The 25,117-nt window shown below is 55.1% G+C and overlaps 3 protein-coding genes across 6 annotated transcripts; 1 reads left to right on the top strand and 2 right to left on the bottom strand.

Annotated features, from left to right (window-relative positions):
- Positions 1 to 1,718: 1,718 nt before the first annotated feature.
- Positions 1,719 to 14,006, top strand: SLC34A1 (solute carrier family 34 member 1; the record flags this gene model as incomplete). Of its 4 annotated transcripts, none has more annotated exons than XM_081035817.1 (14): positions 1,719 to 1,766; positions 2,980 to 3,109; positions 3,249 to 3,398; positions 3,485 to 3,613; positions 3,685 to 3,828; positions 4,821 to 4,932; positions 5,041 to 5,236; positions 5,319 to 5,414; positions 10,319 to 10,388; positions 10,664 to 10,831; positions 12,044 to 12,160; positions 12,244 to 12,368; positions 13,029 to 13,405; positions 13,585 to 14,006. In XM_081035817.1, the coding sequence occupies exons 2-14, from the start codon at positions 3,001 to 3,003 to the stop codon at positions 13,844 to 13,846; spliced, it is 2,055 nt and encodes a 684-aa protein (XP_080891943.1). In that variant the 5' UTR covers positions 1,719 to 1,766; positions 2,980 to 3,000. The 4 variants fall into 4 exon arrangements, with proteins under 4 accessions (XP_080891943.1, XP_080891946.1, XP_080891945.1 ...); XM_081035818.1 differs by having other exon boundaries at positions 1,720 to 1,766; positions 2,969 to 3,109; XM_081035820.1 differs by lacking the exon at positions 2,980 to 3,109.
- Positions 14,007 to 15,272: 1,266 nt separating this feature from the next.
- Positions 15,273 to 15,686, bottom strand: PFN3 (profilin 3; the record flags this gene model as incomplete). The annotated part of the gene is made up of 1 exon (XM_081035830.1): positions 15,273 to 15,686. The coding sequence occupies one exon, from the start codon at positions 15,684 to 15,686 to the stop codon at positions 15,273 to 15,275; it is 414 nt and encodes a 137-aa protein (XP_080891956.1).
- A 1,020-nt stretch (positions 15,687 to 16,706) lies between these two features.
- On the bottom strand, positions 16,707 to 23,522 carry F12 (coagulation factor XII; the record flags this gene model as incomplete). The annotated part of the gene is given in 15 exon segments (XM_081035775.1): positions 16,707 to 17,021; positions 17,113 to 17,261; positions 17,808 to 17,957; positions 18,054 to 18,190; positions 18,408 to 18,600; positions 18,603 to 18,655; positions 18,738 to 18,944; positions 19,039 to 19,204; positions 19,340 to 19,444; positions 19,600 to 19,731; positions 19,866 to 19,976; positions 20,236 to 20,306; positions 20,457 to 20,556; positions 23,093 to 23,150; positions 23,466 to 23,522. Coding segments are annotated over 15 exon segments (1,857 nt in total). The 3' UTR covers positions 16,707 to 16,853.
- Positions 23,523 to 25,117: the final 1,595 nt, after the last annotated feature.

The raw sequence follows: 25,117 nt of genomic DNA, 5'->3' as shown, positions 1-25,117 counted from the left end.
TCCAGTCTCTTGAGACTGCGAGTCCCTTGGTCCTCTGTGATTTAACTGTAAATGAGTCTCTGTCCCTTTATTATAGTATAACCCTCGCCGCCTCCCTCGCCTTCCCACGGCTTGTGTCGCAACAGAGGGTGGGAGATGAGGGTAAGGGGCACCAAATATATGGTGATGGAAGGAGAACTGACTCTGGGTGGTGAACACACAATGGGATTTATAGATGATGTAATACAGAATTGTACACCTGAAATTTATGTAATTTTACTAACAATTGTCAACCCAATAAATTTAAAACAAAGAAAGAGAGAGAGAGAGAAAGAGAGAGAGAGAGAGAGAGAGAGAGAGAGAGAGAGAGAGAGAGAGAAGGAAGGAAGGAAGGAAGGAAGGAAGGAAGGAAGGAAGGAAGGAAGGAAGGAAGGAAGGAAGGAAGGAAAAAGAAAGAGAGAGAGAAAGAAAAGAAAAGAAAAGAAATAGATGGACAGATACATGACCAGCTGGTGGATGGATGAGTGGATGGGTGGATGGATGGATGGATGGATGGATGGATGGATGGATGGATGGATGGATGGATGGACAGATGAGTGAATGGATGAGTAGATGGATAGATGGTCGGACAGACAGATGGACAGGTGGATGGATGGATGAGTGGATGGGTGGGTGGATGGATGGATGGATGGATGGATGGATGGATGGATGGATGGATGGATGATGTTAGGTAGGTTAGTCAGACAGTTGCCAAACTAGATCTTAAATGGAACCACCATTGCTGAATCTGATCCAACTATGATCCCTTAGTCTAAAGGAAGTTTCCTTCTCATCTCTCTGTGAATCTGGTCACTAATTCAGGCTCCACAGTCCTGTGAAAGGGAAACAAGCTTCTGAAAGGCTTCCTTAGACACCTCTGAGTTTCATATCATCATCAGTTTTTCAATCCAGAAATCCAACTGTGATATATTTCCTCCCCTCCCACTCTCCCCATCACCAATTCTACTGCCCAAGTATCCCTGGGACGCATCCTCCCCTCTCCATCCCTCCTGTTCCCACCTTGGTTCAGACCTCATTATCTCTCACCTGGACCATCTTATCAGCCTCTTAACTGATTTCTTTGCTTTCAAACTTGCTCCCCACCCCCACACCAAGAGGGACCATTCTAAAATGCACACAGGTCCTTCCATGTCTAGCCAGGGGCCTCACTTTCTGTTAGACCCACATCCTGGATTAACGGTCAGGCATTGTAGATGCTTCAAGACTCCATACTATGCAGCTTCTCCATGTTTGTTTCCTGTTGCTTCCTCCATCACATATTCCCTCTCCTCCAAACACCTCCTCCCCAAGACCTACAGACACAACAGGACATTTGGGTCACTCCCTGGGGAGTCCTGTCATGCCAAGAATGAGGGGAAGGGACTGGAGCTATGGAATCTCTTTGGGGGCCCTGGGAACAAGGTGCCTGAGTGGCTTCAGGGTCTCTGCTTCAGGGTCTCTGCCTGGGGGTAGGGAATGTGTCCCTGCCTTGGCTGGGTCTGGGTGGTGGCTCAGGCTGACTGTCTGTGTGGGGGAGGGGATAGCCTGACTACAGACTCCCTCTGCAGAGCTGACGATTAGCAATTAACTGGGAGGAATCTCGGGGGTGAGGTTAATCGGGGAACAGAGGGAGGGCAGCTAGGGTTCTAGGAACTTTGCCCTTGACCGGAGGGTATAAAGAGGAGGGTCCCAGCTTCTCTGGGACTTCCCTGAGCAGCTGAGTAGGAGCTGAAACACAGAACCCCCAGGTGAGCCCAGGGCCTTCTCATCCCACCCTCACCCCCTACTCTTAGCTCATCATCCCTGTCCTCTTACTTCTGTCCTAACTGTGCGCCTTCTACCTGCTCCCACAACATTTCAGGCCCAGCCCAGCCTGGCTCACTCCCCAAAGTAAAAAGGACTCATGGTCTTCCAGGGCTGGGAATTCATCTCGACACAGCTCCTCCAACCCCACAGCCAAGAATCCTTGGGACGATGTTGGGGATGGGAGTGGGGGGTTGCTGAAGCAGACGGGAGCACTCCCACCCCAACAGCCAAGAGCTCCTGGGGCAGTTCAGGGGTGGGGCCTAAAGCAACTCTGGGCTTCCCAGACTAGGGGACAGGGTGGGAGGGCCCTCAGTCCCTAAACCATTCCTGGTCTGAGCCTCATTCATGGGAGAAAGGCAGCAGGGTTTGTTTATTGTTGGGGGGTGGAGTAGGGATTGGATGGGGAAAACATTTCACTTGTGAGGGGAAGCCAGGAACTTGGGATCCAGGCCAGTGGACCCTTCCCTGAGAGCGTGCCCAGCCGGCCCCATGAGCAAGCAGGTGTCCATGGTTCCTCAGCACTGGACAGTCAAGACTCCTGCGTGGCCCAGCCCCGGGCCCACACCTACAGCCTCTTGCTAGCGTGTCCCCTGGTCCCCTCCAGCCACTGGGCATTCTCAGCTCCTCCCTGCACACAGCCTTGGCACACATGCCCTGCCCTTTCTCCTGGTAACTCCTACTGACCATTCTTTTCAGCTTGATCCCTTCTTCCCTCCCCCAAGAGCCCACCCATTCATCACAGGCACCTATATCTGTCATAGAACACTTGTCCCCATTGTCATTTTCCATCTATTCAAGGGATTATTTCATTGCCATCTGTCTCTGTGCCACACTTTAAGCTTCCAGGGGGCAGGAGCTGTTTCTGTATTTCGTTGCCACTGTACTCCAACATCTAGCACAGTGCCTGAAATAGAGCTGATGCTCAATAAATACTTGCTAGATGAATGAATGAATGCCCAATTCACCCTGAGCTCCTGAGTGTATGTCCCCAGGTGTGTGTGGGGGGGTGGAGGGTGTACTTCTCTGGGTGTGTAGTTTAGGATTACATACCATGAGTGTTTCTGCAAGTGAGTGTGTAAGTGTGGATGTGAGCGTGGGTGTGTGAGTGTGCGTGAGTTTCCAGGACACAGCAATTGTCATTCAGTGTTGCTGCAGGCTCCACAGCGTGTGCCCAGGATGATGTCCTGTGGAGAGAGGCTGGGGGGCCCTGCTGTCTCCCCACTCCCAGTACGCGGGGGGCACATGCTGCACGGGGCAGCCTTTGCCTATGTGCCCAGCCCTCAGGGTGAGTGTGCTCCCACCCCCGGACCCTGCTTACCCTCAGTCGCCCACATCCTGGGCGAAGCCGCTACCACTCCACCCACCCCTCTGCCCTCCCCTGGACCCGGGGCCTCTGAGAACTCCTGACCAGCCTCCTTCCCCAGTCCTGCACAGGATCCCGGGGACCTCCGCCTATGCCTTCCCCAGCCTGGGCCCCGTGGCCCTCGCCGAGCACAGCTGCCCCTTCGGGGAGGTTCTGGAGCTCCATGACCCTTTGTCTGCCAAGCTGGCCCTGGAGGAGGAGCAGAAGCCAGGTAGGCCTGGGTGGGGAGGTGGTAGGGCATCATCAGTCAGTGCCCCAGCTCTCCGGCTGCTGTGCTCACAGCTGTCCCGTCTTCAGAGCCCGGACTGGCCCAGAAGCTGCGCCAGACTGGCCTGACCCTCCTCAAGGTGCCACTGATGCTCGCTTTCCTCTATCTCTTCGTCTGCTCTCTGGATGTGCTCAGCTCGGCCTTCCAGCTGGCTGGAGGTAGGGCCAGGAGAGGGCACTGGGGGAGGGTCCCTGAAGAGCCTCAGACAGCACTGGCTCATGCTTCCCAGGGAAGGTGGCTGGCGACATCTTCAAAGACAACGTCATCCTGTCCAACCCGGTGGCGGGGCTGGTGGTGGGCATTCTGGTGACTGTGCTGGTGCAGAGCTCCAGCACCTCCACGTCCATCATCGTCAGCATGGTCTCCTCTGGCTGTGAGTTGGCCCACCAGGGCCTGGGAAAGTGTGGGGAGCTGGGTGTGCCGGACCGGAGGGCTGGGGGGGCAGGGCAGGGCTGGGGTTCAGGGGGCAAGAGTAGGGACAGGGTGCTGAGGACAAAGGGCAGAGCTCTGGTGTCTCCCACTCTGTCCTCCAAGGCCGGGCCAAGACTCTCAGCAAGGAGAGGTGCCCCAGGAGCTGGAAGGGAGGCACATGGGGGGCACAACCCCAGGAAGGCTCCCCTCCATACTGTCACACAGTTACTCATTCCATCAGTCAGGGAAACAGAACCAAAGAAATCAGAGAAATGGAATCTGCAGGAGATACTTATGTGATTTGTTGCAAGGAATTGGCTTACAAGATTGTGGGACTGGCGAGGCATGCCCAAAGCTGGCAGGCAGGCTGTGGGGAAGGGCAGGCCATGGAGAAGGGCAGGCCAGAACTCTTGGGCAGAAGCCCGTGCTGCAGTGCACAGGCGGGATGTCTTCATCCCCTGGGAGGCTGCAGATGTGCTCTGACAACCTTTTACCTCATTGGGTGAGGCCTACCCAGATGATTGCAGTTACCTCCTGTCTTTAAGGTCAGCTGGTTGTGGAGGTGAACCACATCTGCAAAACACCTTCACAACAACATCTAGAGTAGTGTTGGATTGAATGACTGGGTACCATAGCCTAGCCATCACACTTATGTACACGTGTGCACACACAAGCAAGACACACATTTGCATATAGGACACATGGCTTCATATGCACGTGCCTACACATGTTCACATATGTGCAAGTGCAGTGCATGTACATTGGTTCACGTGCATGCACAGACATATAAACACACAGCATGTACCCACATGTACCTGTGACACTGAGGTGGGCAGAGTCAGCAGCATGGTGGGAATGCCCACTGGGGGCCTGGATGTGGGTGGGAATGGCGGGAAGTGTTTGTGAGAAGGAGTGGAGTGAGCCAGGGAGTTAAGAGGTCCCCTCTTCTCCCAGTGCTGGAGGTGAGCTCTGCCATCCCCATCATCATGGGCTCCAACATCGGCACCTCTGTCACCAACACCATCGTGGCCCTGATGCAGGCGGGGGACAGGACGGACTTTCGGCGGTGAGGGGGTAGAGTGGCGAGGGGCCTGTGCTTGTGGGGGAGGGTAGTCCCAGAGGTCAGGAGCCCCCGCGGGAAGGGCCTGCCCTGCAACGTGGCCTCCCTGCCCAGGGCCTTCGCGGGGGCCACCGTGCACGACTGCTTTAACTGGCTGTCAGTTCTGGTCCTGCTGCCCCTGGAGGCTGCCACCGGGTACCTGTACCACGTCACTCGACTCGTGGTGGCCTGCTTCAACATACGGGGTGGCCGAGATGCCCCTGACCTGCTGAAGATCATCACGGAGCCCTTCACTAAGCTCATCATCCAGGTAGAGGCAGGGCTGGCACAGAGGGCACCGGGGAACAGCGAGGGCCCCACCCTCACTCCCCTTGCCCACATTTTGCCCACAGCTGGACAAGTCCGTGATTACCAGCATTGCCACTGGTGATGAGTCCCTGAGGAACCACAGTCTCATTAAGATCTGGTGCCACCCAGGCCCCTTGGAGGTGAGTCCCAGGTCTGGCCCCAGGTGAGAGGACAGCTGATTGTTAGCGGCATCATCTGTTCCAAATGTTCCAGGTAGACCCTAGAGAGCGTTAGCCTCCAGTGGGCAAATACATGTCACTTTTACTGTGAGACCGCACCTACGGCACACACTGCTCATCTCTCCCCAGCTCACACCGGCTTTGGACAGCCAGTACCAATCAACTAGGGCTGCCATGTAATCCATCTAGCCCAGTGGGTCTCAAAGTGTGTGCCAATGGACCTGTACTACCTGGGACCCTGTAAGAGACACAGAGTATTAGGCCCTTCCCTCAACCTACTAAATCAGAGAGAAAAAACACTCGGTGGTGGGAGCCTAGCAGCCTAGTTTCAACAAGCCCTCTACATCTGCTCCACTCTCTAGTGTAGGAACCACCGACCCAGTTCAATCCTCTGGTTTCCCAGGTAGAGAAATGGGCTCCAAGAGGCTAGGAAACTTGCTGGAGCTTGTACTGCCGTGTCAGGTCTCTGAGCACAGGTCTCACCTTCTAGGGTGCTCTCTTCCCCACTAGGGATCCCAGGGGATTAGTGCCTCAGCTCTGCCATGTTTTGGGGCCCAGGTAACGTGGGGAGGAGGGCAGGGAGAGATGCTATAAGGAAGCTCAGGAAAGCAGGACTAACAGGATACTAGCCCAGGGCCACATGGAGACCTCACTGGAGACACAACAGCTCATTGTGCCAACATCGGGGCTCCTTCCCTTGGAGATTCCCACAGGCATGTGTCCCCTTGTCCTTCCGCACGGTTTCGGCTGCTTCCTGGCTTCTACTGCCCGGATGACAATCTCTTTGGATGAGTTGGACATTCATGGACTGGCCATTACACCGAGCTAACAAGGAAGCAGGCAATCAGCATACTTTCTCACTCAGCCATAAATGGGGAAATGCTGCATCAAAACCGAAATATGCCCAACACCTGCTTTCCCTTGATTTTTACACACAAGATCAACTCCATTTAGAACAACATCTAAGGAAACCCAAAGCCCAGGTCTTTCCTCCTCATCATCTCCACCTGCTACTGATGTCACCGAGCCTTTCTCCCCTGTGGCTTGAACAGAGAGCAGCCTTTCAACCTGCCCTGGGAGATTCCCTTGCATCTGAGCGGCGCAAAGCGCCGGCTCAGCCCCACTGAGTGTCCAAAGCAGTCTGACATCAAAAAGCCTGTGCAGGCAGCTTTTACTCTGGCTTTGTGACTTCTCTAACAACCTCCACCTTCTCCCGGGCTTGCGGGGCACTCCCTAAGCTCTCCGAATCATCACAATCCTCCCTACTTCACAGCAAAACCTAGAGTGAGAGAAATCACACACTTTGATATCTGCACAGAAAACAAGCCATGGAAGGGAGCTCCTGGGCCACCCCGCTTGCTGCTCTGAAACCCCGTGGCCCAGCTGCACCCAGCAGGTCCCCCTGCCGCACGTACCAGTGATGGACTCTCCATGCTGTGCTGGTGAGGGGGACACGAGCATCCCGTCTTCCACGTGAAGCAACCCCCCAAGGTCACCAGGCCAGAGCTGTCTTCACTTACTCTGCTCAGCTCTCCCAGGAGATCCTTTCTTAAAGAGCAGTTTCCTCAGCCTGGAGAGTCGCTGGGGGTGAGACCTGAGCTCCCTGTTCTCGCCTTCTCTGTGGGACGATTTCAGTGGGAACGTGGCTTGTGCAGCCTTGTGCTTGCTCTTGGGAGATGATGTGTGCTGGTGGCTCCTCCTGCATCGAAGACTCGAGTTTTGCTCTGGCCACCGAGTCTCCCAGGGCTCCCTTCAACCAATCCCCGTTGCCTCCAGCTTTCACCAAGCTGGACCCAATCCTGCCCAAACCAGTCTCCAGGGAGCTGTGTCACCAAGGAGAGGACTGGGAGTCTGTGGTTGTTTAGATGGTGAGAGAAAAACCAGAGGCAGTTTTAGTGTTCCAACACCTCTCGGCGCTCTGTGGGCCTGACGCTGTCTTGGGAATTACCTTCTTTTGTTCTCATTCTGTGGATTGTCAACCATACCTGCCTGCTTTAGCATCTTTTGAGAACTTGCAACCTTGGAAGCAGGAATCATTATATCCCCATCTTACAGATGAAGAAACTAAGGCTCAGAGAAACTGAGGCCGAAATCCGTGCGATTGAAGTAGGACAAAAATCCTGGGGGAATTTGGAGCCTACGTTCCTGAATCCCCATCTTGCTGCCTCTTCCAGACAGAGTCTGCTATCCCACCATTCGTGCCCGTTCCCCACTCTGCCCACCATATCTGAGCGCCACCAGGTGACCACATTCAGAGGTGGTAGGTGCTGCTCTAAAGAGTTCTCCTCTTCACCACTAGATGGCGATGCTGGCACGGTAATCTCCCTCTGCTTCCAGAAACAAAGACCCTAGAGCTCCCCTTCCCCTGGAAGAGAAACTATTGCGCAGGCCCACATCCTGGTGTTTCTCCCAGCGGAAGGATTCTTAAGAGTCCGGCATTCCTCTGTGAGGTTAATCATCTCCTTTAGTTCTGAGAGGTCTCTCCTTAATTTGGGGTGGCTCTGCGGGCATTTAAATCCCAGCTCCCTTCCAAGATTCCTCACGAGAGGTGGGCAGTATTGTCAATGGACCTCTTGCTGCAGAGGAGGAAACTGAGGCCCAGAGAGGTTATGTGTTTGGTCCAGTGTCGCACAGCTGGAAGTGGTTCAGCTGAGGTTTGAGCCCAGGGCTGTCTGAGGCTCACCATTCTGTTCTTCCCACGGAATTCACCACCTCTCCCACGACCCCTCCCACTCCCCTACCCCACCTCCACCATGCCCCCAGGCCCAGGAAGGATGGGCACATCCTGGGGGTATGCCCCAGACCCTGGGCCTGCTAGCTCTTTATCTAGGCCGGAGCTTCTATCTTTTCCCTCCTTCCCTTTATAGTGTCTGGACTCCCCCTGTGAGCTTAGCCAGGGCCATACAACTTCAGGCAGGAAGGTCAAGTTTCCAAAACCCCAGGTCTTAGCCCCAGCCCTTGCCCTGTCTCAGCACTGCCAGCCCCCAGTGAGACCCCAGCCAAGCTACTGTCCTCCAGTCTCCCAGGATCCCACAGGCCCCTCCCCCAAGAGAACCCCAGGCCCAGCCCAGGGAGTGGGGCACAGGTTGGGCAGGCACCCATCCATCTCAGAGAGTCAGCTTCCTTTCAGGGATCCAGGCTGGGACCCCCCCAGGAAGGTCCACCAGGCTCTTCTCCAACAGGGCCTAGACCTTCAGACACATCTGCAAGAGCCACTGATCCTGAACTAGGAAGTCAATCAGACACACACCCTTTCCACTGTGGACTCCCAGGTGGGCCCTGGGAGGGAAGCGTCTGTCCTTATTTGGAGGCACAATTTGCTGAAGGCTTGTCATACACTAAGCCCTTTGCTGAGCATGTCACACTCATTTTCTCCTATAACATTTCTAACAGCTCTTTTATTGTCCTGCTTTAGAGAAAACAGGCTCAGGGAGGCGGCATGACAGGCCCAAAGTACTTGGTATAAGCAGCAGGATTTGAACTCAAATATGCCTGACATCAAACACCTGTCTCTGTTTCTCACACCTGGTACTCTCCCTCACCCCTGGTTCTCCTGATTTAAAAGTAGGTGCTATAAGTACTAGATCTTACCTCTATCATACACCTTTTAAATGAAACAATTTAGAATCAAACTTAAAAGAGCTGTAACGTGGAAGTGCCAGGCCCCCACCTGAGCCCCACCCTCAGCACGGGGTGGGGGGGGAGAGGTCAGAGGTGTGTGGGAAGCAGAGCTGGGGGTGGGGGTGGAAAGGGAACCAGCGCCCATATCAACTCCCAGAAGAGGCAGAATATGTTTGTGGGGGCACGGGGGAAGTAGTGGCTCTTGCATTGTGCCTGGGACCCTGGGAGTAGCTGTCCATTCTGGGGCTCCATTCCCCTCTATGAGACATGGCTCCCCAGCCAAGCCAAGCCCACTTTCTCCTTTCAGAGATCTGGGGGAAAGGGAAGGCACCCCAGGTTGCGTTTTAAAAATAACTCTTTAACCCAATGAAGCTACAAATTAGTGTCCACAGACCAGACTGGCCTCCACAGAGTTGTAAAGCACGCCTTAGAGGGGTTGCCAACATTTACAGACTGCCAAAATTTACAACATTTATCTAAAACTAGAGAGTTGTGGTTTCTCGTGTAGATAAGGCCCTTTGGCCATGTGGGCTGTGTCCTTGGATAGTGACAGTAGCCTGGAGCTGAATAGCTGCTGCCCCTATAGGCCCAGCACACTCCCCCCACCACCTCCACGCTCAGCCTGAGCCCCTCACTTAGGCTACCTGACTGGCCCTGGGCCCTCTGAATTGGGGGGCCTCCCCAGAAACCTCCCTCACTTCACTGATAATATAGGTGGGGGAAGGAAGAGATGTGGGGTTCACCAGTGACCCCTGCCCCCTGCCCCTCTCCAGATAAGGAATTCAGCAAGAAGGAAATGGAGCTTGAGCAAGGTACCTCAGCAGAGAGGCTGGGGTGAGGATGCTGGGGAAGAGAGGCACCGAGAGGGACTGGTAATAAAAGATGGGGAAGGAAGAGTTTTCAGAAGAAGAGAACTATGGTCAGCAACTTCCAATGCCAAGGGGAGGTGGGAGAAACAAGGGCAAGAAGCCACCAGACCATGGACCCGGAGAGAGCCAGATTAGTGGACTAATGGGGCAAAATTGCAGAGGGCCGACCATGGCCAGATTTTTGTGTGGCATGTATTTTCACCTCCATCTCTTCAGCAGAGCAGATAGGCTCAGAAAGGGCAAGCAAACCACCCAAAGGCACGTAGCCAGGAGACCCATCACTATTCCCCGACCCCCTCTCCTTAATCTCCATATTAGCTCCAACCCCAGGCTGCATTTTCCTAAATTCTCTAAGTCACCTTCCTCTTAATCTAGGCTCCCACCCCTACGCCCAGGGCAGAGGCCAACACCAGTCGGACCCTTGGAAATGCCACCATGGAGAAATGTGAGTGCCTGCATGGTGGGAGAGGTCTGGCCTGGCAGGGGCAGAGCCTGGCAGAGATAGAGCCATCCCCCACTTGGTCACTGCTACTTCCAGCCCAAGGAAGGGTGGCTGCCAAAGAGCCCAGCTCCTGGGCTTGGGTCAGGCCTGCTGTCGAGGTTTAAGGAGACTGAGGTGGGGCCTTAGGCTCCAAACTGAAGAGGGTGGCAATGGTGGGGGTCTGAAAGCCAGGTAGGGGCTCAGCTCTCAGCAGCTTGACAACCCCCCCACCCCCACAGGCAACCACATCTTCGTGGACACCGGGCTGCCTGACCTGGCCGTCGGGCTCATCTTGCTGGCTGGCTCCCTGGTACTCCTGTGTACCTGCCTCATCCTCCTTGTCAAGATGCTCAACTCTCTGCTCAAGGGCCAGGTGGCCAAGGTCATTCAGAAGGTTATTAACACCGGTGAGCCCAAGAAGTGGGTAGACAGGCCCCAGGACGGGCCCTTTCAGATCTCTCTAGGGCCTGCCACTGCCTCATTGTGATCTGGGGAAAGCCCTACCATCTGAGTCTCAGTTTCCCCATGCGATCAAAGACATTGGAATGGGTGATCTCTAGGCCCCTGAGGTGCTGATAGCTAGGGATTTTTGCCTGCCTCTGGCTACGGTCCCATTCTAGGAGGTGGCTCTGGAGAGATTCTCAGAGACCACTGTTCGATTTGATCAACAAATGGTCATCAAGCTCCCACGGTGTGCCAAGCGTAGGATGGCGCCAGGGATACAGAGGTGAGGCGCACAGAGGTGGATCCTGCCCTCAGGGGGCTCGGGGCCCATGGGGAGAGAGGGCAACGAAAAAGAAATGACCAGGGAAGATACATTCGGAGAAAAAGAGAGGTAACTGCTGAAGAGAAAGCAAAAATGGCAATACAATAGAGTGTGGGAAAGGCTGGTTTTGATGGGCGGGCGGTGGCCTCTGTGTGGAGGTAACATTTGAGCAGAAAGCTCTAAATGAGGCATCCAGATATGGCTGAAGTGCCTCTGGGTGAAGGGAACAGCAAGTGCAAAGGCTCCGAAGCAGGAACCAGCTGGGCGGGTTTATGGCCCAGAAAGGTGGCCAGCTGCTTGCGGGAGTTCAGTGAGCGAGGCTGAGAGAGGCAGGGAAAGGTCATCAAGGATATGGAGGATCAGATCACTGGCCACAGGCTGTGCTCAGAGCCTGGACTTTATGAAGGATGACAGGACAACTTGGAGGGTTGGGGGCAGGGACTGACACCATCTGATTTTCATTTTAAGCTTCATTCTGAGCTTTCAGATCTGCTTGCCACAGGCAGAGGCTGCATGCCAAATTCTGGAAGGGAGCTCAGAGGAGGGAGATACAGAGTCTGCCCAAGAGCTGGGTCAGGGAGGGCTTTTCAGTGGCGGTGCTATCCACACTGAGCCCTGAGGGTGAACATGTAGGGTATCCGGGCAGAGAGAACAGCCTGGGCAAAAATGTGATGGAACCAGGCTGAGAAGGGGCTTGAACTCAAGATCAGAGGGTCAGTAGAAGATGCCGCCGTTGAGCAGGAACTGACAAGCTCCCCTTGGAAGCTGGCATCCAAGACCTCCTCCCCAAGGAAGGCCTTGGCTGCCCTCCCCACATGCCTCCACTGACCCTGCTGGGTGGGTTATCGTGCAGACTTCCCCGCCCCCTTCACCTGGGCCACAGGCTATTTTGCCATGGTGGTGGGTGCCGGCATGACCTTCGTTGTCCAGAGCAGTTCTGTGTTCACCTCGGCCATCACTCCACTCATTGGTGAGTGCCCATACTGAGGGGGGACTAGCAGGGACAGGGCTGAGCGGGGCGCGGGGAGACCATGTTCTGCTCTCTGCCCCCAGGACTGGGTATGATCAGCATCGAGCGTGCCTACCCCCTCACATTGGGCTCCAACATTGGCACCACCACCACGGCCATCCTGGCTGCACTGGCCAGTCCTCGGGAGAAGCTGTCCAGCGCCTTCCAGGTGTGCCAGAGGCAGGACCGGGCTGGGACTGGGGCATGGCACTGACCCAGGGTGGGATAACAATGTAACAAATCGTTTGAACTGCTGACTAGAGGCCACCCTCTATGCCACAGGCTCTGTGGCAAACATACGGGCAAAGTAGAGCTGGTGCCATCCTCAGGACCCTCGCGTCTACCAGGAGATGTGACTTAGAATCACACCAATAAACAGTGCATGGGATGTGCCCTCTTAGGAAGGGGTGCTTAAGAGAGGGCCTGGCCCAGTCTGGGGGATCAAGGATGAGTAGGGGACACACGGCAGAGAGGTTACCGTCCTAGGAGCAAAGGAGTAATGACAAGCCAGGGGCTGGGGCCTGGGCGCAGATCCATCAGGACGCCACCAGAAACTAATGAAGAGAAATCTTTGAGCTGCTGGATTTGGGCAGGAGCTTCTGAAGGATTCCTGAGAGCGGGGTCCCTGGGGGAGATGTGGAGTGTTCAGGAGAGTGGGTGTTTGTCACCTGGCCCAGGAGTGTGTCCATATTTTACCGGATGCACATCAGCCCTAAGCAGTGACTTTCCTGCTGCCCCGATTAGGCCCCTATTCTCTTCTCCTGCCCAGCTGACTCAGGAGCTGGCCAGGCCTGTGCCCACATCGGCCCCTTTGCCCTCTCCCCTGCAGATCGCCCTCTGCCACTTCTTCTTCAACATCTCGGGTATCCTGCTGTGGTACCCGGTGCCCTGCACACGCCTGCCCATCCGCATGGCCAAGGCTCTGGGCAAGCGCACCGCCAAGTACCGCTGGTTCGCGGTCCTCTACCTCCTGCTCTGCTTCCTGCTCATGCCCTCTCTGGTGTTTGGCATCTCCATGGCAGGCTGGCGGGCCATGGTAGGTGTGGGCGCACCCTTCGGGGCCCTGTTGGCTTTCGTGGTGCTCGTCACCATCCTGCAGAGTCGCAGCCCCCGGCACCTGCCCAAGTGGCTGCAGACGTGGGACTTCCTGCCCCCCTGGATGCACTCCCTGAAGCCCCTGGACCGCCTCATCACCCGTGCCACCCTGTGCTATGCCAGGCCCGAGCCCCGCTCCCCCCCACTGCCCCGCTCTCCCCCACTGCCTGCCAGGGTCTTCCTGGAGGAGCTTCCCCCCGCCACACCATCTCCCCGCCTTGCCCTGCCTGCTCACCACAATGCCACCCGCCTCTAGGCGCTGGGCCAGACTGCCACCTGGGGTGGGGAAGGGCCTGTGCCTGGTGCAGGTCCTCAGAGGTCTGGGCTGAGAGCTGGTCTGTGAGCCTGTGTATCAGCCTGCGCATGTGTACGTGCTGGTGTACCTCTGGGGGCTCCGTGCAGGCTACAGGGTACCTGGGTATAATCTCCTGTCCTTTGCACATATGTTTGGAGACCTATGCTTGTGTCCTTGTGTGCACACAACTCCAACAGGGCAGGGCACGAGTAAGGGTAGGTCTGAGGAGTGACTTGCAGCTGTTTGCTCATGTGTAGATGTGGTGCCTGAGTCACTGGCTGTATTCCCACGCCTCCGGGCCACCTTCCTTCCTTCATGATACCATTCTCCTCATCCTCACCCAACTTTCTGAATCACCACTAAAATGCCCTTTCCCAACACTGCCTGATTAAAAATAAGAATTAAACTTTGTCCTGCATGTGGAAGCCTGTTTGCTCTCATCTGGGGGGGGAGACCATGGTTTGGGGTTCAGCAGCACTGTCTCCCCTCCCAAAGACAGCCTGTGCCCTGGAGAGCCAGCCTGCAAACTCACCCCAACAATCTGCCTGGCCCTGCCTTAATGAATCCAACCCACAGTTTAGATTCCCTGGAAACACCCCAGGGCCTGGGGCGACCCCCAAAGCAAGTGTCAGGTAGTCTCTCTGCACCTCCATCCCCCAACTTACCAGGCTGGCCTCCCCCGTCTCTCCTTGCCTCTGATTCTCACCTCCCTCTTTTTGGGACAAGAAAACAGTTCTCCAGAAAACAAGTGACAGGTGGGGGCTTGTCAGGTTCACTGAGGGAGGTGACCAAGAGGGTGGAGATGGACAAGAGAGGCCATGCCCTGTGTCCCAGAGCACAGGGGACAGGGACTAGCCACCCTTCCTCCCACCTTTGTCCTCTATCTTTGGCAACAAACCAGGCTTTATTTAAAGCCACCCAAGTTTTCAATTCCTCTTCCTCCACATCCTCCCTCACCCCCAGCTGAGACCTGCAGGGGTCTGGAAGGTGCCAAAGTTCTTCCCTCTAACCCAAGAACATCTCTGGAACCTTTGGTCCCCAAGGCGACAGGAAGGCTGTAGGGCCCAGACGCAGCTGTGGTGGTCTTGGCCTCATCCCCCCAACCCACCCCCTTTGAGGTATGTGGAGGGAAATGCAAGGGCCCGGGCCTGGGAGTCCCTGCGCTGCTCCCCAAGCCACAGCCCCACCTTGTCACCCGCTGACAACCCTCGCTAGTGCCCCCTCCTGCCAAATGGAGGGTGTGAGAAGTACACTGACCTCCAGCCTGGTGAGGGGACTCCTTTCATGTTTGTCCTGCCCAGAGGTGAGGAAAGTTTTGTGGGAAAGGATGCTCAGGCCTGAGCTCGGGGGTTTGAGAATGGTGTTCCCTGGAACTCTTGCTCAGCTGCAGTGGCCCACGGACCCTGGGGAAGGCGGCAAAGCTCCTGGACTCCGGTCTGGGGATCAGGTCAGAGGTCCCTGTGGGGGAACAAATAGCAGGGCCAGTTCTAGAGCACAGGGAGCTGGGAAGCCTCTGGACTCAAAAATCCCAGCCCCACCAGGTAACTCTTCTGCAAGGATCTTCCATGAAACCGGTGTCATCATCATCATCATCTCCCTCCCCCCAAAAAAAGAAAAACCAAGGAGGAGTGTGCCACGCCCGGATCTGACTTTATTTTGGCTCCTCTGCTGCCTGGCTGGCGGCTAGGTGCTATAAGCGCGCAATCCACGGATCAGCTCGTGCGCCTTCTTGTTGAGGAGGCCCCCATGCACACCCTGCCGGCCCAGGAGCACCAGCAGCGCGCGCGGGGTGTGGCCCACGCAGACGGCACGCCCGTCCAGGCCCTTTGCGCGCGCGTCCAGCACTCCGTCCCCCTCGGCCAGCAGGTGGTCTCGGACCACGCAGCAGCGGAGGCCCGCCAGGCTCAGGCCCGCCTTCAGGAAGGTGCTCCGGTCCGGCCCAGTGAGCACACCCACTTCCTGCGGTGAGATGGCTGCCAACAGGCCCCCGGGCCTAGACGCCCACACGCAGCGATTGTCCGAGTGACCCACGATGGCCACGTCGTCGATTCGCTGGTCCCGCAGCACAGCGCTGATGTAGCCTTTCCACTCTCCCATTCTGGCGCAAAGTGTGCCCCTCACCTTGCACCTTTGAGGGATGCTGGGCTGCTCCCTCCTGGAACTCCCCGGGCACTGTAACGTATGTGGGGGCGGGGTTGTGACGTGGAGGCGAGGAAATGTCACAGAGCGGCTACCTTCTGCCGGAGAATGGAGCAGGGATTCACGTCTTACCCCTGGAGAAGTTCTAAATTGAGCCTGAAGGCGGGGATCGTATGAAAGTCAAAATAATCCTCCAAATCCAACTTAGACGACCCTTCAAGTACAGTACACATATGTTTAAAAACGAAAAGAAAAATGCCACGTTTGGACAATCGGACCTCTTGGCCTGGTAACCATTCAACCCCCAGAACGTGGTTCGCAAACGTTAGGAGCACCAGCATCTCCTAGAAAACTGTTAAACAGATTGCTGGGCCCAACTCAGTTTGATTCAGTAGTTATGAGGTGGAGCCTGAAAATATGCGTTTCTAACAAGTTCCCTGCCCACCCTGCTACCTCTGGTCCAGGGACCACACTTTGAGACCCACTGCCCTAGTGTGGGTTGGGCGGCAGTGAGGGTCTTCCTCGCTGGTCCCCAGCCTGAAGAGTTCACATGACTGTTTTAAAGTTAAGCGTTTATAACCATGGTTCTCAACCCCAGCTGCACATGTAATCACCTATGACGTTTTTAAAACATACCACTGCCCACTCCCCATCCCTAGAAATACGTACTGATTTAATTGATCTGAGGTGGATTTGGGGCATAGGTTCAAAAGGCTCCCCCAGGTGATTCTGATGTACAGTCGAGGTTGAGAACGTCTCCATAAACTTAAAATATTGGTAAGTTTCAAACGAGAAATAATATGTGGAATCACCTTGCTCAGGGCTGGGTACACAAGGCTCAGTAAACATCAGCTGGACATGAATCTAAATCTTGCATAAGGTATCGATAGATCCTGTTCCAATGGGTGTGTAGAAGCTGTGCACGACTTGACTGTCTTTGTATTCCCCAGCGGGACCCCTAAGAGCTGTGCCTCTGAAGCATTTCCAAAAGCACTTTATTGAGTGCCCACGCCAGGCCTGACACGGGCTGGTGGTGCTGGAACACAATCCTTGCGGTCCAGGATCGTGCCCCAGCCATTCTCCCATCCAGAATCGCCCAGGAGGGAAAGACCAGTTCCTGGGAGGTCAGGAAGTGATGTGCTCCTGGATCCAGGTCAGGTAGTAGGCCACATCGGTGTATACACCTGGCTTGTTGCGGTCGCCACAACCCGAGCCCCAGCTGATGATGCCTCTCAGGATGAGCTGGCGCTCTGCGGACTCATCCTCACACACCAGAGGACCCCCGGAGTCACCCTGGGTAGAGGAAACGCGGCTCAGCGTCCTTGGCCTGGGGTCTGCACTTGACCCGGTCGGAGGAGAGCGCCAAGCGGGCCCAAGGCCTCACCTGGCATGCATCGGTGCCGCCCTCCAGGAAACCAGCGCAGAGCATGCCAGGGAGGAAGGCGGTGTCGTGCACGTCGGGGGCGGAGCAGCGCTCCTGAGGGATGAGCGGTACCTGCGCTTCTTGCAGGAAGCTAGAATATTCCTCCGCCCCTGGGAACCGAAAGCGCTTTGTTCACACCCCTTGGCACTTGGCTTGCCACTTGGCAGTGGACCTGGCTGAGCCAGGCTCTTCCAAACCCACTGATTTCCTGCCTCCTTCACAGCAAGCTCACGAGGGAGGGAGCTCCCGGTAACCCTGTTTCACAGATCAAGAAACTGAGGCCCAAAAGGAGCGGGATGTGAATAGCCCCCGCGGAGCAGGGCTGCTTTGAAAGTCCACCCCGCTTCCCCGCCAGGGAACCTCGCTCCTCATCCATCCACCCTGCTGGAGCGCAGGGCCGGTGTCCTTTAGCCTTGCAGCCCAGCGCCCAAAGAGAAAGTGTGATTCTCCCCGTAACCCTCAGGAGATTTGGGGGCCCCCAACAGTGAATCCCAGGCCCTGAGAGGAGCGGGCTGCTGGGACAATGGCCCTGCACATACATCCTCACAACCCACCAGTTCAGAGCCTCCTGTCCCTGGTGGCACCCACGCTGTGGGATTCTCTGGCCTAGCCGGGTGACCAGAGGTCTCCCTCCCGCCCCCAGCCGTTCTGCCTACCCTCGAACTGGTGCCCCCAGCCGGCGACCTCGCAGAGCGCGGCCTCGGGTTGCGCGGGGTCCGCAGCACTGCTCGGCAGGCACACGGGCTGAACGGAAGGCGACAGGCGCGCGCAGCTGCCATCCGCGCTTTCCTGCAGGTGCAGCAGCGCTAACCAGCGCAGGAAGGAGTGTGAGGCCGAGACGTCGGGCTCCAAGCCCTCCCCACCATGCATTCCCCTGATCCCCTCGGGGCGTCCCCTCGCACCCAGGTCGTGCTGGTAGGTGATGGGCGAGAAGGCCTCGTGCAGGCGGTAGGCGCGCACCGCCAGCGTCTGACACTGCTCACAGCTCTGGTTGTAGCGGCCCTGGCCCAGCACCACCGTCAGCTCCTCCGGCGCGGGCCTGTGGGCAGGGCGGGGAAAACACGCGCGATCAGAGAAGGCCCCAGGCGGCCTTGGGGAGCCTCCCTTCTCGAGCCCCTTCCTGGGGTTCAGCTTCCTCCTGGGACCCTCTGGAGGGGAAAGGGGGAGCTTAGGGAACGGATTCGGGGGTCGCGCGGAAGCTGGACACGGAGGAGAGGAGCCAGGGCCCGGGCTGGCGCTGGGCTCTCGGTACTGGCCGGTTCTGCAGGCAGTGAGCCGCGGTCAGCACCCAGCAGGAGGCAATGAGGCTGCCAGCGCAGAAATGATGGCCCCAGTACAGCGCGGCGATGTAGGGGTGCGCGCCGGGCAGGGCCACCAGTCCCCCGACGACGCGGCTCAACGAGGACAGCCGTTTCCGGAGCCGCTGACCACAGCCCGCCGGGCTTGGTCTGGGCAAGGAGTCTGCTGCGCCTGCATCACTCTCGAGTCTGTGGAGGAGCCAGGGCTAAGGACAGGGAGATCCACGAGCGGTGGAACGTAGCTCGCCCTCGCCCTCTCTGCTAGGAGTTCCTCCCCTTCCCTATTACCTATCATTCGGGATTGAGATGGGGTCTGGATTGTCCATCCTGGAATCTGCGCTGCTTAAAGACAGCAAAGGGTGGTCCTGGTACACAGGTGGGGCCTGGAGAGCCGCCCGGGTTGGGGCTTGACACTGTGCCAGGAGGCAGTATTCCCAGCTCAGCCGGTCGCCGCTCCACACGAAACACCAGGGGCGGGTGTCATTGTCCGGGTTCCTGTAGCCACAGGAGGGAGCACCGTTAGAGCATGGGGAGCCCCAGGGGGCCCCGGAGAGGAAGGGGGTGCCTTGCGCTGCAACACTCGGCGCACCGGCAGAAGGCATGGTCGCCCAGTCCCCAGTTCAGTGCTTGCGCTGCCGTCAGGTTCCGATAGGTGGCCTCCGAGGTCCAAGGCTGACACCGCGCGCCGGAGAGCGTGGTGTCGGCTTTGCCGCGATAGCTGAGCCCGCGGCCGTCGTAGCAGCTCGCCTCAGTGTCTGGGGAGAGAGGGGACTCCCTGCTGCCAGGGGATAGTACGGTCCCGCCGCCCTCTCAGCCACTCTCCCGTTCCTCTCCGCAGGCTGTCCCCAAGTCGGGGCGGGGCTTCTGCTTCCCGCTCGGCCCTAACTCACCCACTTGGCAGTTCCGTCCTGCGTAGCCCTGCGGGCAACCGCACAAACGGTGGCCCTCCGCCTCTAGGCAGCGGCCCCCATTGAGGCATGTGTTGGTGCGGCAGACTGGGAGAAGGAGCACAAGGAGCCACGTGTGGGCCCAAAGACCCAGCAGAGAGCTCTCCTCCTTACACTGGCGCCCCACCCGGCCTCCTGGGATCTTCTCCCGACCTTTGACCTTTGGTGCTCCTCCCGGCCCGGTTCCCAACGGATCCACTCACCCTGGCTGGCCAGGGGCTTGCAGTGGGCTCGGGGACCCTGGCACTGGCACTTGGTCACACCTGCCGGCTCAAGACTATGCCATGTTTCATTCTCATGGAAGAACTGGAGAAGCTGAGGCTCAAAACACTTCTCTGGGGACAAAGTGGGGTGGCTGTCTCAGGAGAGGCTGGGACCATGCCAAGCCTCCAGGGGTCCAGAGACCTCTTCAGTAGGTCCCGGCTGCTCCTGTTCCCGAGCCCCCTCCCTGGCCCTTGCATCTCCTTACCTCTCTGGCAGTGCTTCCCGGTGAATTGTTCTGGACAGATGCAGTGTGGGCCTCTTGGCATGTTCACACAGGTCCCTCCCCTCTGGCAGGGGTTGTGTTTGCTGCAGTGATCTGAGAGATGGACACAGTGGGAGGCAGGCGGAGAGCCTGAGTCAGACAGACGGGAGCCATGTCCGTACCTGAACTGTTTTACGACCTTGTTTCCAGGCCTTAAAACGGGGCTATCCCCCTTCCAGAACTTCTCCCTCTGGAGGGAGGGAAGGAGCTGGGTGGACCCAGAATCCCAGGTGTGTAGGGTCTGATGATACCCAGGAGAGTAATTAGGGGGAAGAAGAGCGCCTTGGACCACCCCAGAGGCTACGTGTGTCACCTTGCACTTTCTTGGGCTCCAAGCAGTATGCCCATCTTTGGTCCTGCTCGAAGTTGGGGGTAGTAGCACACCTGGAGAGAAAGATAAGGCTCCCAGCTCTGCTGAAGGGCTGTCCCGCGCTCCCCATCACAGCCCTCTCTCCAAGCAGGGTTCTTGGGTGAAAGGATGGGCAGAATCCATCTGCCCAGGCCCCTGTTCCAACCACGTCTGGGTTATCTTACCAGGGCCGGGAGCCAGGCCAGCGTCTGTGGATGCATTTGTGGTGTAGCTGCCGGTTGTACTGGAAAGGGAAGTGGCAGAGCTCCCCAGTGACAGTGAGAACTGCAAGGATAACACACTCTCTGAGGATGTTCCCTGTGCCCAACCTTCCAGGCACCACCCTCAGGGTCTAGTTGAAAAAGGATAGACCCTCGAAAAGATCATTGTGCCTTCAAACATCCTGCTTAGGAAGTTGGGTTCCAGAGTCAAGCAGGTGTAGCAGACTCTGACTCCAGCACCTAGCTGCATGACCTTGGGCAAGTCTGCAGTCCCCCACTTTAGAAGAGTACTTGCCACAAAGTAGGCACTTCATAAATACTTGTTAAATGTTGAAGTCACTTGACCACTCTGAAGCTTAATTTCCTCTCTGTAAAATGGCAATAATTATATAGTCGAAAAGTTTCAGTTTTGCATGATAAAAAGATTTCTGGAGATGGGTGGTGGTATTTGCACAATATAAATGTACTCAATACCACTTAACTGTACACTTAAAATGGTAAAGATGAATTTTATCTTATGTGGATTTTACCACAATAAAAAATTTTTAAATAATGATGTAGGTATATTAGTGCAGAAAGGTGTCCATAATTTTAAACAAAGAACAAGTTACAAACAGCATGTCAGTATGGTCCTTTTTTATATACAAATACATATGCATAAATAAGAAATCTAGAAGGGCGTTTTCAAAATTTGTAAGAGAGGTTTTTGGAAAATGGTGGATTATGGATGACTTTCTTCTTTTGCATTTCTGTAATTTCTAAAATTTTGGCAATAAAAATATATTGCCATTATAATTTTTTAAAAACAATATAATCGAGCCTCATCATTCACAGATTCTGTATTTGTGAATCTGCCTGCTTGCGAAAATTTATTTGTACCCCCCCAAACCAATTCTTGAGGGGCTTTCACGGTCATTCACGGACGTGTACAAAGCCATGAAAAATTGGAGTTAGCAGAAGCATACATTCCCATCTGAGGTCAAACCAGGTGACACTCTGCTTCTTGTTTCAGCTTTCCTACTGTAAACAAGTGTCCTTTCCACGGTCTATTGAGTGCCACGTTTTTCACATTTTGTGCTTTTGGCAGGTGATTTTGCAATTGAAAATGACCCCCATAGTGCTGAAGTGCTGTCTAGTGTTCCAAAGTACAAGTGGGCTGTGATGTGCCTTATGGAGAATATATGTGTCTTAGGTAAGTTTCGTCCAGGCACGAGTTATCGTACCACTGGCTGTGAGTTCAATGTTAATAAATCAACAACACATATTAAGCAAGATGTCTTTAAACAGAATCTTCACATAAAACAAGGTTATATATCGACAGTTGATGAAACCATTGTGACCAGAGGCTCACAGGAATCCAACCCTATATTTCCTTTAGGATCAATGGTTCAGTATATTTGCTAACTCAGTGTTCGCAGTGACTTTGCAGAACGTAACTACCACAAATAACAAGAATTGACTGTATCTGCTTCAGAGGAGCGTTGTGAGGCTTAAATGAGATAACACCTATAAAACATTTAACCTGGCACATAATACTGCTCAATAAGCATTAGCTGCTCTTTTGTTGTTAAAGGCACCGTGGCACTTGCTGAGGGCCAGGGACAGGACAGTAAAGGAAGAGGGAGGGGTATGAGATGGACTTTTAAGATGCAAATGGGATGGACAGAGAGGAAGATCATCCTCAGTAGGTGATTAAGCAAGGGCAGGACATCTAGGTTGGATCAGACAAGAGGGCCGAGAGCAGTTTGGCTGAGTGTGAAGTGATGAGAGGAGGCTGAGGCAGTTGGGTTGGATATACCGAGCCTCAGTGCCATGCTAAGGGGTTGGGCCTGTCCCCACCGGACTCGCCACCAGGGGCAATGAGTTCACAACTCTCGGTGGATATTTAGTGCCTGGAAGAATGAAGGCAGTGGGGAGCTATGGCAGGGTTTGAGGAGGGGGGAGATGGCAGACCACCACCCCCTCCTAAAAGGGAGCTTAATAAGAAAAGCTAACATATTTTAAGCATTTACCATGCACCTGATGGTGGGCTGAGTGCTTTACATGGATTTATGACTCATTTCTCTTTCCCAACAACCCTAAGAGGTTTACTATTACCAGCCTGGTTTTACAGATGGGGAAATTGAAGTTTGGAGAAGTCAAGTCACTCGCCCAGAGTCACCCAGCTCATAAACGAAGAAGCCAGGATTCAGAGGCATTTGGACTCCAGAGCCCAGCTCTTGATCCTTCCTTGTCCATGGAGGGCCCTGGCTACTGTGTGGCAAGACTCAGTGAGATGTATTGAGGAAAGGAAAAGAAGAGGGGAGGCTGGGGAAACTGAGGAAGACTGGCAGGCAATGGGATGGCACTCAGATACAGCCCAAACCCTGCCCTCAAGGAGCACACAGCACACTACCACTCTGGGCCCCCAGAGCCCTTGGACACAGACCTGGCGCACAGCAGGCACTCAGGTCTGAGTGTCAGCCAGATGACTCTGGGGACAGGAGTGATGGTTGTGCGCAGGATCCCGCCCCTTGACCCAAGAGACTGACCATTGGTGCACTCCCAGCCGTACTCATTCCCACCCAAGGGTATCTTAGGACGCAGAGTGGGCTACTTACCCACTGTGTGTTCATCTGCTATGCGCTCATGTGCCTTGGGGGCTTTCCGAGGTGGAATCTGCAAGAGGGGAGAAGAGGGCAAGGAATTTGCCCAGAAAATTGTAGCCTGCCCTGAATCCTATGCCAGTCCCCAGCTTCTTCTCACAGCCCACAGATGTAGAGATTTCCTCACGAGCTCTGGACCCCTTCTTCTTCCTCCCTTCTCAAGGTCCCTTTCCCCCAGAAATGTAGGCCATGCCCTCATAGCCATGGGCTCTGGCTGTCTCTTTCCTCTGCCTGGGCCTTCTGGGCTGGTCGTGGGCAGAGACCAAGGCTGTGATAGGGGCGCCCAGGGCCATCCCAGTACACCCCTCTTGGTTCCCGCAGCCCTTACCGGAAGTGCCGACCCCAGGCTCACCAGCAGGGACCCCAGGAGCAGCAGAGCCCTCATGGCGTCTGTCCGTTGGTCCAAGCACCTGCCCAGAAGTCCAGATCAATAGAGTTGACCAAAGGTCTCTGAGGCATGTGGAGAGGAGATTGGTCAAGCTGCCCTCCTGGGCCCAGTGGGGCACATGTTGTTTGTGGAAAGCCAAGCAAAGCAGCTTCTTTGGCAGGCCTCCAAGGGCTGGGAAGTTGGGAGTTGGGGGTTTGGGATAGAATGATGGGGAGCTGCATTCCCCCTCTCTTTCCTAGACAGTGGGACTGGAAGCAGGAAGAAGGACTTCTTGGTTTCCAGGTCCCATTAGGGATGAGGAGGTTAAGGAGATCCAAGAGAAGCTCCCTACTGTAGCGATCTTAAGAGTCCATTGCGAAGTGTAGTTGTTTCCTATTGTTGCCTAAAATGAACCACAAACATCACAACTTAAAACAATCTCCACTTATTAATTCACAAATCTGTAAGTTGGAAGTCCAGCACTGCGTGACTGGGTTTTCTGCTCAGGGTATCACAAAACTGAGACCACGACTGAGTTTTCTGGAGGTTCTGGGGAAAAATCCACTTCCAAACAAGTCAGAGTGTTACCAGAATTTAGTTCCCTGCATTTGTAGGATGGAGGTCCCTGTTTCTTTGTAGACTGTCAGCCAGGGGCTACCCTCAGCTCCTAGAAATTGCCTGCATTTCTTGCCATATGGCCCCCTCCATCTTCAGCAGAGAAAGTCTCCCCCATGTGGAATCTCCTTTTCCAGGAAGAAACCTGTCCCTTTTAAGGGGTCACCTGATTAAGCCAGTCTCACCAAGGATAATCTCCCTATTTTAAGGTCAACTGATTTGGGGCCTTAATTACATTTGCAGCATTCTTCCACAGAAACATCTAGGTTAGTGTTTGAATGAATAACTAGGAGAAGGTAAGTGTACACCAGGGGGTGGGAATTTCAGGGGTCATATTAGAATTCTACGAACCACAAAAAATGAACCAAGAAAGTAAATGATCCTATGGGAAAAATGCTAAAACAAGGGGCACTAAAATGTGCACTAGGAGCAGAAGGGAGGGCGATGGGGTGAACACGTTGTTTTTCCTGCCCAACGTCCATTAACATTGGTTTAGTAATGACACTCTGATTTTTCCTTTGGGAACCACTGCTTTATTCCCTCCATGAGTCTCTGTGCTGCCAACTCTACCCTCCGGTCCAGGGCTGGGGGTGTGGCCTCTGTCTGACCAATTGGTTCATAGAGAAGCACATATACAAGTTTGGCCAGTCAGTCAGTCTCAGGAATTTCACCAGAACTTTGGTGAAAGAGGTGCTTTCTTCCCACTTGTAGTTGCTAAAAATGCAAACCTGGAGATGTTGATGGCCATCTTTGTCACTGCTCAGTGAAGGCCTGACAGTGAGGCCTACACATGGGAAAAGCAGAGCCAACAGGGAAGGAATGATCAGGGATGCCGTGGAGGTGGGCGCCAAGATGGTCCCCAGTGACCCTCACCTCTTGCATTTCATGCCCTTGTGTATAGTCTCCTCCCACATTGAGTCAAACTGTTCTGTGTGTCCAATAGAATATGGCAGAAGTGATGGTGTTTGACTTCCAAGCCCACATCATAAAAGGCATTG

The sequence above is a fragment of the Rhinolophus hipposideros genome, assembly GCF_964194185.1.
Source record: "Rhinolophus hipposideros genome assembly, chromosome: 23".
Lineage (NCBI taxonomy): Eukaryota > Metazoa > Chordata > Mammalia > Chiroptera > Rhinolophidae > Rhinolophus > Rhinolophus hipposideros.
Note: the sequence above shows the minus strand (reverse complement) of the source record. Positions and strands in the feature narration are given on the sequence as shown.